Source organism: Giraffa tippelskirchi, chromosome 2 (genome assembly GCF_054371585.1).
Source record: "Giraffa tippelskirchi isolate mGirTip1 chromosome 2, T2T-mGirTip1v1.2.pri, whole genome shotgun sequence".
Lineage (NCBI taxonomy): Eukaryota > Metazoa > Chordata > Mammalia > Artiodactyla > Giraffidae > Giraffa > Giraffa tippelskirchi.
In genome coordinates, this window is record NC_137276.1 from 229799695 (window position 1) to 229814672 (window position 14978).

The 14978-nt window shown below is 44.6% G+C and overlaps 1 protein-coding gene and 1 long non-coding RNA gene across 4 annotated transcripts in view; one reads left to right on the forward strand and one right to left on the reverse strand.

Annotated features, from left to right (window-relative positions):
- Positions 1-7426: 7426 nt before the first annotated feature.
- On the reverse strand, positions 7427-10714 carry LOC145539297 (uncharacterized). The gene is made up of 2 exons (XR_014077702.1): positions 10281-10714; positions 7427-8881 (listed from the first exon to the last, which is right to left on the reverse strand). It is a non-coding gene; the product is annotated as an uncharacterized LOC145539297 (long non-coding RNA).
- Positions 10405-14978, forward strand: part of MORC3 (MORC family CW-type zinc finger 3) — a 43519-nt gene continuing 38945 nt past the window's right edge. For 2 of the 3 annotated variants that reach the window (XM_081573055.1, XM_081573057.1), the window contains exon 1: positions 10405-10490. In XM_081573055.1, the coding sequence (XP_081429181.1) occupies positions 10452-10490 (39 nt within the window). In that variant the 5' untranslated portion in view covers positions 10405-10451. Of the gene's footprint in view, positions 10491-11431; positions 11602-14978 lie in introns of all 3 variants that reach the window. The other variant, XM_081573056.1, reaches the window with a different exon arrangement.

Sequence of the window (14978 nt, forward strand, 5' to 3'; positions counted from 1 at the left end):
TGGAGGAAGCACAAGCTGGAATCAAGATTGCCGGGAGAAATATCAATAACCTCAGATATGCAGATGACACCACCCTCATGGCAGAAAGTGAAGAAGAACTAAAGAGCCTCTTGATGAAAGTGAAAGAGGAGAGTGAAAAAGTTGGCTTAAAGCTCAACATTCAGAAAACTAAGATCATGGCATCCAGTCCCATCACTTCATGGAAGATGGGGAAACAGTGGAAACAGTGGCTGACTTTATTTTGGGGGCTCCAAAATCACTGCAGATGATGACTGCAGCCGTGAAATTAAAAGACGCTTACTCCTTGGAAGGAAAGTTATGACCAACCTAGACAGCATATTAAAGAGCAGAGACATTCCTTTGCCAACATAGGTCCACCTAGTCAAGGCTACGGTTTTTCCAGTGGTCATGTATGGATGTGAGAGTTGGACGGTGAAGAAAGCTGAGCACCGAAGAATTGGTGCTTTTGACCTGTGGTGTTGGAGAAGACTCTTGAGAGTCCCTTGGACTGCAAGGAGATCCAACCAGTCCATCCTAAAGGAGAGCCGTCCTGGGTGTTCATTGGAAGGACTGATGTTGAAGCTGAAACTCCAATACTTTGGCTACCTGATGCAAAGTGCTGACTCATTGGAAAAGACCCTGATGCTGGGAAGGATTTGGGACAGGAGGAGAAGGGGATGACAGAGGATGAGACGGCTGGATGGCATCACCGACTCGATGGACATGGCTTTGGGTGGACTTAGGGAATTGGTGATGGACAGGGAGGCCTGGCGTGCTGCGGTTCATGGGGTCACAAAGAGTCGGACACGACTGAGCAACTGAACTGAACTGAAGGAATGCAGAGGAAGAAAAACGTTTGTCCTTTTCTCCTCCTTGAGAATTCCAGACCCCTCTCTCCTTGGGGACCCCTAGGCTTCTTATCAACATGCCTAGGAGATGACCCTCTCAGTTGCAGCACACAGGCTCAGGAGTCGTGGTGAGCGGGTTTAGTTGCTCCACAGCATGTGGAATCTTCTCAGATCACAGATTGAACCAGGGATCCCTGTACCAGCAGGCAGACTCCTATCCACTGAACCACAGGGAAGTCTGTGTCATAAGTTATTTCTGATGCCAGTGCTTCCTGGGCAACTCTTAGAGAAACACTAGTTGGCAGAGCAATGAGTTCACAGAGATGATGGCTCTTATGGAAACAAGGAGGAAGCCTGCAAGGCTGAAGCTTGTCCGGTTACTTTTCATCCTCAACTGGTAGCTCTTTCCAAGTGGTTCTCTATCTAAATCAGTACACCTACCTTCAAGCCAAGGGGGAAATGGACTTTAAAATCAGGTCTAGGAAGAGAGTCCCTCAAAGAATTTAAGACAGAATTACCCTGTGATCCAGCAATTCCAGTAAAACTGAAAGCAGCATCACGAACAGATACTTGTACACCCACATCCGTGGCAGCATTATCCACAATAGCTGAGAGGTAGAAATAACCTGTATGTCCATCAGTGGATGAATGGATAAACATGTGGTATAGACATACAGTGGAAGACTATTCAGCCTTAAAAGGGAATGAAATTCGGACACGAGCTACAACATGGATGAACCTTGAGGTCATGATACTAAGTGAACTAAACCAGTCACAAAAGGACAAATATGGTTCCACTTACATGAGGTACCTGAAATAGTCAAATTCATAGAAAAAGGAAACAGAATGGTGGTTGCCAGGGGCTGGAGGAGGAGGGACTGAGGAGTTAGTGTTCAGTGGGTACAAAATTGCAGTTAGGATTGAGAAAGTTCTGGAGAAGGATGGTATTGACAGTTGCACCACAATGTGAATGTAATTAATGTTGCTGAATCGTCCCCTCAAGGGCTAAAATGATAAATTTTACGCTTTGTATATAATACCACAACAAAAATTTAAAACAAAAATACTGTGAATTTAAAGTGAGGGCAGGGGAGATAGCCCAGGCCCCACCTTATCTGGTGAACAAGCATTTGTACCAGCCTGAGTTCCCCCACCAAAGTCAACCAGAAACAGATGGGAGGTAGAATAACAAGGACAAACTTGCCCGTCAACGTTTCAGCTTTAGAAAAAGAAGTTGCTTCACATTTTACCCTAAATTGAAATTGTAATAATGATTCTTGGGACTTCTCTGGTGGTCCAGCAGTTAAGACTTTGCCTTCTAATGCAGGGTGTGGAGGTTCAATCCCTGTTGGGAAGCTGATGTCCTACATGCCTTGTGGCCAAAAAAACAAAAACATAAAACAGAAGCAATATTGTAACAAATTCAACAATGAGTTGAAAAATGGCCCACATTAAAAAAAAAATGTGTTTTAAAGTAATGACTCTTGATGCCTGGTGGGGTTTCTAGCCTCCTGAAGGCCTTAGTTCTCTCTCCTGTCTCCTCCAACCACTCGGGATTTCTCATCTTCTGCATTTCTTACATACGTTGTTTCATCCACTCGATACTGTTTTCTCTTCCTCTTTCACCTGGCAAAGACCAGCTCAAGTCATTTGTTGGTTTATTCAACAGATATACAGGTGCCCGTCTTTGAGATCCAAACTCCTCAGTCCTGCTTCTTTCTACGCCTTCTCAGGCTCAGCAAGGCACTTTCCCAGAGGGACCCTATGAAAACACCTAATAACGTAGCTGCCCATAACTGAGTGCCCTTTTGTGGAAAAGATAGAGCCTGTATCTTCGGCTCCTTCGGTGTCTGGCATCTATGGGCAGAGAGCTAAATGAAGAACAGAAAGGTTGACTTATCTCCCCAAGGTGCTGCTGGAAGGAAGAAGAAAAACGGGAAGTGAAACTAAGTTTGAACGAATCAGTCTGTAGGACTACAGAGAGTGTGGGCGCAGGGAACAGTTTTCTGCCCCGATCTTGGCCTCTCCGTCACTCTAAGAATCCCCTCGCTGAGATTCCCGTGACTTCCCTGTGTGGACACGAGAGGGTGCTCTGCTTGGCGTGTTTTCCCACCCTATCCTGCTGGTCCCAGCACTGCCCGATGACACAAGTCAGCCCAACCCAACTGCAGCATCTCTGTGAGGACCGCCCACTCTGACTTCAACAGGCTCATGCTTAATTCTTCCCGGACCCTTGGACAACCAAACGCTTCCATACCCTGTGGAGAGGGGGCACTTGACTGTGCACTAACTGCACTGCTTAGGGAGCTTTGTGTTGTATTAAAGGCACTACTGTAACTGACAAGCCCTTGACTGTATGTTGTTCTGTATTTTCCTTCCGATTGTTTTGTTTGTTTCTGAAACTAAGCCAGGCTATCAATATACATTCCTTCAGGAAAAAGACAAGTTGTTTAATACTGTTGGGGGGTGGGGGTGGTGGAGCTTATGGCCAGATGAAGAGTATGAATGGCCTAAAGGCAATAAATTCAATAGAAAGTTAACATGGGACTTCCCTGGTGGTCCAGGAGTTAAGACTCCACAGTTAAGACTACAGGGGGCCTGGGTTCGATCCTTAGTCAGAGAATGAAGATCTCACATGCTCTGTGGCACAGCCAGAAAGAAAAAGTTAGTATGTACACATCAATATAGTTTTCTGGTATCAATGTAAGACCTGTTATGAGATAGATGAAATCTCTCTTCCAATAACAACAATAATAAAAGAGGGGAAAGAAAAAAACTTTTTAAGAACTCCTTGAGGACATGACCAAAGCAGACAAGACTTGGAGCTAAAGGGAAGATTTACTAGATCTTGGAGACGAAAATTCAACATCATCAAGTTGTAAATTTTAACTTATTGAAGAGTTGAGAAAACTAACCTCAGGTCTTCATATTATAAAGCTAAAATAATTGCTACCAGTGCAGAAATGGACAAGAAATCAATAGGACGAAACTAGCAACTCTATCAATGGACCAAAACACATAGAAAAGTTTAACATGTAATAAAGGTAGTACTTCAGACTGTAGCGGGAAAGAAAGGTGTCTTATTCAATAAATAGCGTTGGGATAACTGGGTACCCAAAAGGGGGAAAATAAGTTGTATTCATATCTCACATCTTTCACCAAAATAAATCCCAAACAGATAAAGATCAGAAACCATGAAGAAAACATGAAAATGCTAGAAGAACTGAAGACCCAACAATGGAGATGATCTCTCTAAGATGAACATAAATTCTAGGAGCCTAAGAGAAATTCTGTGAGTTTTGGCTATTTAAAAAAGTTTTTTAAAACTCTGCACAACAAAAAATCATCAAAAGCAAAGTAAAAGACAGCAGACAGAAAAACATTTGAGAAATATTACAAAGGGCTAATTTCTTCAGTACTGAAAGAATGATCAAAAGAAACAGAAATATGGGCAAAAGATATAAATAGGGAGTACATGTACACACACACAATTGGCTTTTACAAATGTAAAAAGATACCCATACTTACAATATGAGAAAAACATTGCTCTGAGGTATTAGTCAGTGACCATTGTAGCCAACATCATTTATAGGTGAACAGCATCTCCCCTCTATTGCTGTAGAATATAGATTGGTACAAGTTCTGTGGAGAAAGTGGGGGCAATTTCTACCAAAAGTAAAAATGGATGGAGACTTCCCTAGCGGTCCAGCGGTTAAGACTCTGTGCTTCTACTGTAGGGGGCAGGTTCAATCCCTGGTCAGGGGACTACGATCCTGCAAGCCACGTGTATATTTTTGATTCCACAATTCTACTGCCAGGAATTTATCTGACATACATGCATATGTGCAAAATGACTTATGTACAAGTTATACATCGTAAATATTGATAATAGCAAGAAGTTTGGAAACAACCTCAGTGTCCACCAGTAGGAGAGTGGCTAAATGAATGACAACACAATATAATAAAATGTTAGGAAACTGTAAAATAATGTGATGAAGTTTTTCATGTACAGCTACCGAAGGATCTCTGAGATATAGTCCATGGAAGTCACAATGCATAGCTGTGTAGGTTTATGAAAGCAACCAGTTTTTATATTGTGTCTGATTTAGATCAGTTGGAAATTTTACTTTATTCTGATATTCTTACTCTTGTATGGAATTTTTTAAATTTCTCTTTTCTTAGTTTGGGCTGCGGACACCACAGATTGGGTGGCTTTAACAATAAATTCATTTCTCACTATTCTGTAATTGGGAAGTCCAAGGTCAAAGCACCTTGGAAATTTCCTGGTGGTCCAGTGGTTAGGACTTGGCGCTCTCATCTGCCCAGGGTCTGGGTTCAATTCCCGGTCACAGAACTAAGATCTCACAAGCCGTGTGGTGCGGCCAAAAAAAAAAAAACAAACCAAAACAACAGCACTTTCTTGGTTCTACCTGCTGTGTCCTCACATAACAGAGGGCTGGTTGAGGCATCTCTATAGAGTCTCTTTTACAAAGACTCTAATCCCATTCATGGGCTTCTCTGGTGGCTCAGATGGTAAAGAATCTACCTGCAATGCAGAAGACCTAAGTTCAGTCCCTAGGTTGGGAAGATCCCCTGGAGAAGGGAATGGCAACCCACTCCAGTATTCTCGCCTGGACAATTCCATGGACAGAGGAACCTTGTGGGCTACAGTCTATGGGGTTGCAAAGAGTTGGACATGACTGAGTGACTAACACTTTCACACTTTCAATCTTATTAATGAGGGATCCATCCTCTTGACCTAATTACCCTCCCAAAGCCACCTCCAAATGCCATCACTTGGCGGGGCTAGGTAACATGGTTTTTTTGGGAGAGTGGGGGATACAAACATTCAGCATACAGCACTCCCCAAAGAAGGTAGTTTTTACCGTTAAAATCACATCAACCTCAGCTTTGACATTTTTAAAAAACAGAGATTTCCAAGTCAGCTTGAGTTCATCTGGCATAACCAAAAGCACTGACTTTCCTGAAAAAGCCCCTCTTATACCAACATGGTTTAAGTTTAGCCCGTACATGTCTGCCTCACATTTCTTTCATATGAGTAAGCCTTGAGAATGCAGAACTCCGCGGTATGCTCAACTGGGTTAAAAAACTTTCGCCGTGGGGAGGCAACAATTTGTATAAACGGGTAAGTATTTGCTTCTACATGAATAGACTACTGTCTATTCCTATTGCTGTTCTAACAAATTACTATAATTTAGTGTCTTCAAACTGCAGGAATGTACTCTCCTAGAGTTCTGGAAGCAAGAGGTCCAAAACGAGCTGAGACCAAGGTGTCTTCAGAGACTCGTTCTCTGTAAACTCTAGGGACTCTAGAATGGGGTTTCCTTGCCTTTCTAGCTTCTGGAGCTACAGTTCCTGCATTCTTTGGTTCGTGTCCCTTCTCCACTTTCCAATCCAGCCACATAGCATCTTCAAGTCTCTAGAGAGATGCTTCAGCGATCAAGCAGCTTTCTGTGACCAAGTCTCTCTCTGCCTCTGTCTTATAAAGACACTTGTGATTGCATCTTGGGCACATCCGGATAATCCAGGCTAATCTCATTTCAAAATCCACATTGCTGAACATCACATGGTTAATAAACGAATAACTTGGATTTGGGCCCGGGCAGACAGTGCAGTATGCTATTCTAGTCTTTCTTTCTTTTTTTAAACAAAGTGCTAGTTGAGACTCACCAAATTGATCTCACAACGAATGGGATGCAACTTATTGAATAAACAGACAAGAGACTGTAGATTCCACAGGAATGGAAACCTCTATTTTACTCATCACTGCATTCTAGGATCCCTCACTTTGATAGACACAAAGTAGGTTCTCAATAAACAGTTGATGAAAGAGCCTCTAATGTAATAATATGATCTTAAACCTGGAGGGAACTGAGAAATTACCCAGTTCAGAGCATTGCAAGTGGTTATTAACCAGCATTCTTACTTAGGTGTTTCACATGCCATTTATCCTGTGGACAAAGAATTACCTGCTGTATCAGTAAAGGAAGGATGTTGTGGCCATCAAGTCATCAGCCAATGCACACCCTGAGGGGATTCAGGATGGGGAAAAATAGGGTACTGGCCCTAGATAGTTAAGGTGCACATCAAAGGGTTGATTTCAATAAACCCAGACTCTTGCTTCTTCCCATATCTAGAAAAGCACTAAATTCACTAACTTGAGATGATTGGTTTTCTTTCAGTTCAGTCATGTCGGACTCTTTGCGACCCCATTGACTGCAGCATTCCAGGCTTCCCTGTCCATCATCAGTTCCCAGAGCTTGCTCAAACTCATGTCCATCAAGCCGGTGATGCCATCCAATCATCTCATCCTCTGTCAATTAACTGTAATCTTTTGACACTCTGACTTCCTAGGTGTTTTGCAAAAATCCCTCTCTATCCTAGCTCCACCGTTACATCTTCAGAACAGTCCCTCAGAGCTGTCTGAGAGGCTGTCTTCTTGGCCCCACTCCTCAGTATGTCCATTGAATAAAACATAATTCTCAACTTTTTAGATTGTGCATTTTTTTCAGTCGAGAACCCAGTGATCAATAGTAAGGGTGACAACAGAGCACAGGTTTTTTTGTTGTTGTTAATTTATTTATTTTTGGCTGTGTTGGATCTTGGTTGCCATGTGCAGGCTTTCTCTAGTTGTGGTGAGCAGGGGCTACTCTCTAATTGCGGTACCTGGGCTTCTCATTGCAGTGGCTTCTCTTATTTCAGAGCATGGGCGTTAGGGCACCACATAGGCTAGCTGTCTCGTGGCATTTGGGATCTTCCAGGACCAGGGATCGTCCCCTGCATTGGCGGACAGATTCTTAACCACTGGACCACCAGGAAAGTCCTGTTTGTTTTTAACATTTCCTCCTTTGTTCACTTATTCAAAACTATTTGGGCACTTACAAATCTCAAACTGAAATAATTAAATAAAACAAAAACACAAGCTGCAGAGAAGTATGTAAGATCTAGTTCCACACTGTAAATAGTATTTAGCATATAGTAAATATGGAGTAATGTACACCAAATTCATATGTTCCAGTAAAGGGATTGGGGTAAATGTTGTTTTATATTTCTGTATTATTTGAATTTTACAAAGCAAATGTATTTCTTTTACAATTATAAAAATGCAATGAGGACTTCCCTGGTGGTCCTGGGGCTAGGACTCTGCGATCCCAATGCAGAGGCCTGGGTTTCATCCCTAGTCAGGGAACTAGATCCCACATGGTGCAACTAACAGTTCACATGCTGCGACTAAAGATCCCCCATGCCACAAGTAAGACCTGGCACAGCCAAATAAGTATTTTTTAAAAACCACAGTGAATATTTTAAGAAAAACCTTTTAACTCTTTCTTTAACTGTAGTATCTGACAGCCCTTGACTTAATTCATTTCTTTCATTTTTCTTTGGCTGCTTGGCAAGCAGGATCTTAGTGTCCCACACAGGATGGAACTCCTGCCCCCTTACAGAGGAGTCTCAGAGGCTTAACTCCTGGACCACCAGAGAAGTCCCACCTTATTCATGTCTATATCCTACTAATTAGCCCAGGACCCAGCTCAAGGTCGATATAGATACATGTACAGGAACAAAAGGACTAAACTGCATATGAGAAAGGACTCTTTTTATCAGGATGAAGGGTGATAATTTTCAGGGTAAATCCCCAAAGTACAAGTCTTCATCTCATTAAGTGTTAGTCACTCAGTCATATCCAACTCTTTGTGACCCCATAGACTGTAGCCCACCAGGCTTCTCCATCTATGGGATTCTCCAGGCAAGAATACTGGAGTGAGTAGCCATTCTCTTCTCCAGGGGATCTTCCTGACCCAGGGATTGAACCCAGGTCTCCTGTCTTGCAGGCAGATTCTTTACCATCTGAGTCACCTCACCTCACTAAGGTTTCACAACATGATGACACTGGCAGGCATGTGACGGCTTTCTTCAGTGTAATTCATGTCCAGCCCAGTCAAGCACTTCAAGTGCACCTTTTTGGGTCACCAACACCCATGGCACCTGCCTTCAAACTTGGGGACCTCAAGCTGCAAAAGGAAAATAAAAAAAGAGTCAGTTTTGTATTGCTAAAAGAACTTTCTAGAGTGGAGCCAGAGGCCACTGAGGAAGTGACTTATGTCTCTGCCCAGATTGAATCTGACCTTTTGACTACTTATCATCTAACAAAGATGTCCAGAACATTTGCACAGGGTTCTAGAAATTCAAGATACTTATCCGGTCCATACCCTAAATGACTGGTGATAAATCCATCCTTAAGTACGAATCTTTCCTTTTACTATCAAAGTCAATCATAATTCCTGCAACACAACTTTAAGAAAACTTGTGGATTTTGCCTTCATAACCCTGACTCTTTCTCTTCCCCAAACATTCTTTCTATTTTGCTAGAACTTGTGTATCCCCAGTTGTAATTCCCAAGACCCCAGACAGAGCTCTTTATTATTTGGAGCCTCCATACTGATTAATATCAATTAATCAGGAGAAATATCAATAACCTCAGATATGCAGAAGACACCACCCTTATGGCAGAAAGCGGAGGAATTAAAGAGCCTCTTGATGAAGGTGAAAGAAGAGAGTGAGAAAGCTGGCTTAAAACTCAACATTCAGAAAACTAAGATCATGCCATCCAGTCCCATCACTTTGTGGCAAATAGATGGGGAAACAGTAACAGACTTGATTTTCTTGGGCTCTAAAATCACTGTAGACAGTGACTGCAGCCATGAAATTAAAAGACGCTTGCTCCTTGGAAGAAAAGCTATGACAAACCTAGACAACATATTAAAAAACAGAGACATTACTATGCCTACAAAGGTCCGTCTGGTCAAAGCTACAGTTTTTCCAGTAGTCAGGTAGGGATGTGAGATTTGGACCATAAAGGAAGCTGAGCACCAAAGAACTGATGCTTTCCGAACTGTGCTGCTGGAGAAGATTCTTGAGAGTCCCCTGGACTGCAAGGAAACCAAACCAGTCAATCCGAAAGAAAATCAACCCTGACTATTCACTGGAAGGACTGATGCTGAAGCTGAAGCTCCAATCCTTTGGCACCTGATGCAAAGAGCCGACTCGTTGGAAAAGACCCTGATGCTGGGAAAGATTGAAGGCAGGAGGAGAAGGGGACAACAGAGGATGAGATGGTTGGATGGCATCACTGACTCAATGGACATGAGTTTGAGCAAACTCTGGGGGATGGTGATGAACTGGGAGGCCTGGGGTGCTGCAGTCCATGGGGTCGTAAAGAGTCGGACACGACTGAGCGAGTGAACAACAAAATACCGATTACTGTTTGGCAAAGCCTGTAGGTTCAGTTACTGCAGTCACCCGGTTGAGCCTAACGCATGCGCCTTACTCTGCAGGGCCCTCAGACCGGATCCTGAAGCCCACCCACCTCTCCAGCAGTCCCGGGTTCCTTAACCCCACGGGGGAATTTACCTGCCCTAAGCTCCCAACTCCAAGGCGCCGGGAGGCGGAAGTCGGGGGGCGGGGCCAGCCCTGTGGTCCGCCCCGGAAGTAGGCGGGGCCTCGCGGACTCCACGGCGCTCCGCAGCAGCCTCCCAGTCTGATTGCGGCTGAGGCCGGTCCTGGCTTTGTAAGTCGCTCAAGATGGCGACGCAGCCACCCAGCGGGATCCGCCTCAGCGCGGTGAGCAGCCACGAGGGGTGGAGCGGGCCGTGTCCCAGGAGGGCGGGCAGGCGGGCAAGCGAGGCGGGGGTAGGGGAGGCCGGCGGTGGGCGGGGGCGGCTCGTTGGCCCGGCGCGGCGGCTTGGGACAGCGGCGGGGCCGGGGCAGGCGGCGGCGGCCATCTCGCTCCCGACAGCTGAGAGGCTCAGCGGCGGGCAGGGCCGGGCCGGGCCGCGTCTGGTTTCGTTTCCTCGGCGTTGGGTTTCTGTTTTGCCTCCGCGGCTTCGGGGCGGGGCAGGCCGGGGCCGCGGCCCCTCCTCCTTGGCTCCTTCCCCCGGTTTGCCCCGCAGCTGTCGTCTGAGGGCGAGGCCTGGGCGAGGCCTCGGCGACCAGCCCGCCCCTCGGCCCGCGGGGGCCCCTGACCCTTTCCCGGCCTCTGCGGGCCCTCGGGGCGTCCCAGAGTGCGGGGGGAGTGGCCGTCGGCGGCCAGAAATGCCCCCGCGGCCTTGGCCTCCTGGCGGCGGGACCCGGGGTGCTGCGAGCTGGGACTCGTCTTCCTCATTTATTTCAATTCCTGCCGCCTTCCCTCCAGCTTCCCTGGGTGGCTCATACGGTCAGAGCGTCCGCTCGCAATGCAGGAGGCCCGGGTTCGATCCCTGGGTGGGGAAGATTCCCCTGGAGAAAGGGAATGGCAACCCAGTCCAGTACTCTTGAAAATCCTATGGACGGAGGAGCCTCGTATGCTATACAGCCCCACGGGGTCGCCAAGAGTCGGACACGACTGAGCGACTTCACTTTTCCCTCCACTTCATCCTTCGGGAGCCCAGATCGCTCTGAGGTGGTCACCGAGCTCTCCCGGTTTGCCCCGTCTCGTCTCCTGGCCGTGTCTCGTTCCGGAGCGTCTCTGCCTCTTGGAAATCCTTGAGCGTGTTTTGTACCTGTGCGTCTTTTTTTTTTTTTAGGAGGGAGCAGTCGCACAATAAATGAAAATTTCGCTGCCTCAAGGGTGGGGGCGTGCCCTCCTTACCCGATTCTCCTGAAAAAGTTGGCCTTGTTATGCAAAAATATACCTCTTCTCATCAGGGTATTGCTCCGGCCAGAGAAGGACTGTGCTAGTCTCATTATTCGAATGGTAATACCATTGCTTTAAAATGGTATTTTTGCCTTTTGACTTTCATTTGGCGAGATTCCTACCGACACCTGCTATCATCAGACTTTCAGCATTTTTCCTGATGAGTGTGAAATTTTACTTTGAGAAGCTGAAAGTTTGTCACACTTCACCCTTTTGATTTTGGGTTAAAGGAAACCTTCATAAAAAGAAAAAAAGAAAGAAAACCCTTCATATTCCTTGCCCGTTTTTCTATTTTCCTTTTCTTTTGAGGGGAGTTTTTTATTGGTTTATAAGTGTTCTTTGCATATCTTTAATAAAGGCTCCTTGGTTACCTAAGTGGTTTATTGAATGAGCTTGTATTTAGTAGATGGAATGCAGAGAGCAGCTTTATTCTTTCTTACCGCTGGCCTTGGACATTGTTGCTAATTCGCTTGAGTGAATCTGGGCACATCCTAATGCTTTCCAGTTAGCCTCAAGTACTGTTTAATCACCCGGCTTCCATGGTGGCAACCCACTTCAGTATTCTTGCCTGGAGAATCCCCATGGACAAGATAGCCTGGGGACTGTGGTCCATGGGGTCGCAAAGAGCCGGACACGACTGAGCGACTGAGCTCTTTAGCACTGTTAAGTCTACTTGAAAAGCTCTTCTTCAGTTTAAAGCCTGCTCCTTCCCCTCAGATTGGGCCAAATTCTGGTGCAAAAAACTGGGGTGAGGAAAAGTGAACTGGGTTGTTCTTGGTTTTTTTTTTCTTCCCCATGCTATTGCTGCACTTTGATTCTCTTCCCTATTCCCCAGCTCCTCCCAAGTCACTGTCTCTGTCTCTTCAGGATTGAGAAGACAAAGAGAGCAAGGGTAAGGGTCAGTACAATCGTGAGAGACTGGCACTGTGGTTAGCTGGTTCTCTGGGTGTATCAGCTGTCCATGTGCTACGTCTTTGTTTTGTGGGTAATACAGACTGTTTTGAAGCCCACTGATGGAAATCTCCGATCTGCAGCTTCTGGACTGTATTCCAAGTGGTCTGTTGCTTTAGGACAGGAGTTGGCAAACTATAGTTTATGGGCCAAATCCAGCCTGCCACCTGTTTTTGTATGGCACAAGATCCTTAAATGGTTGGGGGAAATAAAGATCAAAGAATAATGTTTTGTAACATGAAAATTATGTGAAATAGATATTTCAGTTCCCATAAATAGTTTCATTTTTGAAGGTTTACTCATCCCTTTGGTATAGCTCTGAGATGTTTGCATTAGGAGTGGAGCTAGGAATTACTGAATTTATGGGTTTGTCAAAAACCACAGAACATCAAGTGACCCATAATGTGTGCAAATTTTAAAAAATCATTAGGTCTGTAAATTCTGAAATGGAATGCAGAGTGACAAAAACCTAAGTTTTTGCTTTTTGCCTCCATGATTCTAAGTAAATGCTGATACCATTTTGTTGTTTTCCACAAATACTGCTATAGATTTAAGTGATACATATGCACACTCTTCGATTCACTTTTTCGTTTGGTTGAATTACTATATGATTTATTATCACTTTTAGCATTATTCAGAAATGAGCCAGCCAAAACTATGATTGTGTTTTCTTTGCTGTATAGCTTTGTCTTTTCCTTGATGTTAATAATTGATTTGTATTTGTTTGCTTAGTTTTTCTCTGTACTGATTACTCTTTCATCCAAACTTTCAGAGAACTGGAAAATCTTTTCCAGATGTGTTCAAGCACACCCAAATTTTGTCATTTTTGCTGGCTCATTGTGGGTTGGGGACTTCCCTTTATCATTTTTCTGGAAATTTCCTTCCCCTTTTATTTGTTTCTCCTTCCCATCACATATTCCTCTTCTGGGGGTTACTCTTTTGCCGCCAGCAGTAGCTCAGTGATTGAGAGCATGGGTTCTGGAGCCCACTGGGTTCAAAGTCTGACAGATAACTGGATGTGTGACCTGAAGAGAGAATCTTACCGCCTAAAAGGGCTGCTTTACAAATTAACTGAGCCAGTACACATGAAAGTCTTATAACGGCCCTGTGCATGCCATACATACTCAGGAAACATTTGCTGTCTTTGTTACTGTTAACAGTGAAGCCTATCCATTTTCCCAAAAACAGGTGTAGCTTCTTGAGAACAAAGTACATAGGAAGGACATTTATGTGTCTTTTCTTGGAAATATGTTTATGCTACCCTTGCTCTTTCTTTACATATAATTTGGCTGGGCTTGTAATTCTAGATTAGAAGTGATTTCTTGTCAGAATTTTCAAGGCATGCTTTATTGTTTAATAGAGTCCTATGCATTATACTGGGCTTCCCCTGGTAACTGAGATGGTAAAGAATCCACCTGCAGTGCTGGAGACCTGGGTTCCATCCCTGGGCTGGGGAGATCTCCTGGAGAAGGGCATGGCTACCCACTCCAGTGAATCCCCATGGACAGAGGAGCTGGCTGGGCTACAGTCCATGGGCTCTCAAGGAGTCGGCCACAATTGCACGACTAAGCACGCATGCAATCCATTGTTCTAGTATTTAGGCTGGAAACTCAAGTTTCCAGCTTAATAATATCAGGGAAATTTTCTCATATTTTTGACAGCAATTTCCTGTCTTTTTCTGTTTTTGTTCATCTTCTGTTTTCCTTCTCATTGCTTTTTCTTTACTTTTTGGGAGATTTTCTCCATTTGATCTCCTGCCTTTTACCATATATTTAATTATTAGAAACATTGTCTTGTTCTCTGAATATCTTTAAAAAATTTCAACAAAATATTTGTTCTTGTCACTGGTTGTATTAGTCATAGTATTTGTGAAGTTTTCTTTTGTTCACTGCATTGCCTCTGTCTTCTTTGTGTTCTTTTTACTGTGTGTTGTTTTTGATTCTGATTTTACATATTCTCAAATGTGGTTATATTTCCCGATGAGACACTAAAAGCTGGATGTTCATACCTGAGTAGAGCTTGTCCTTCGGTGGGTTTCAGTGTTGGATGATTGGGTAGGAAGAGCCAGCTTGTTGGAGTACTCTGTCAGAATCCGTTGATCCTAGAGAATGAAAGTGTTAGACCAGAAAATAAGGATGTTTAAAATAACTTTGGGGCTTCCCTGGTGGCTCAGTGATAATGAATCCACCTACCAGTGCAGGAGTTCAGTAGGACAACGGGGCAGGGGGGATGTGGAAATGAAGTCAAAAAGCAAGGAATTATCATTCCCCAAATCTGTCTTCCCATGTGACTCAGGAGATTTGGGTTCTATCCCTGAGTCGGGACGATCCCGGGAGTAGGAAATGGCAACCCACTCCAGTATTCTTGCCTGGAAAATTCCATGGACGCAGGAGCCTGATGGGCTACAGTCCATGGGGTGGCAAAGATTCGGCTATGACTGAGCAACTGAGCACCAATGCAGGAGACCTGGGTTTGATCCCTGGGTC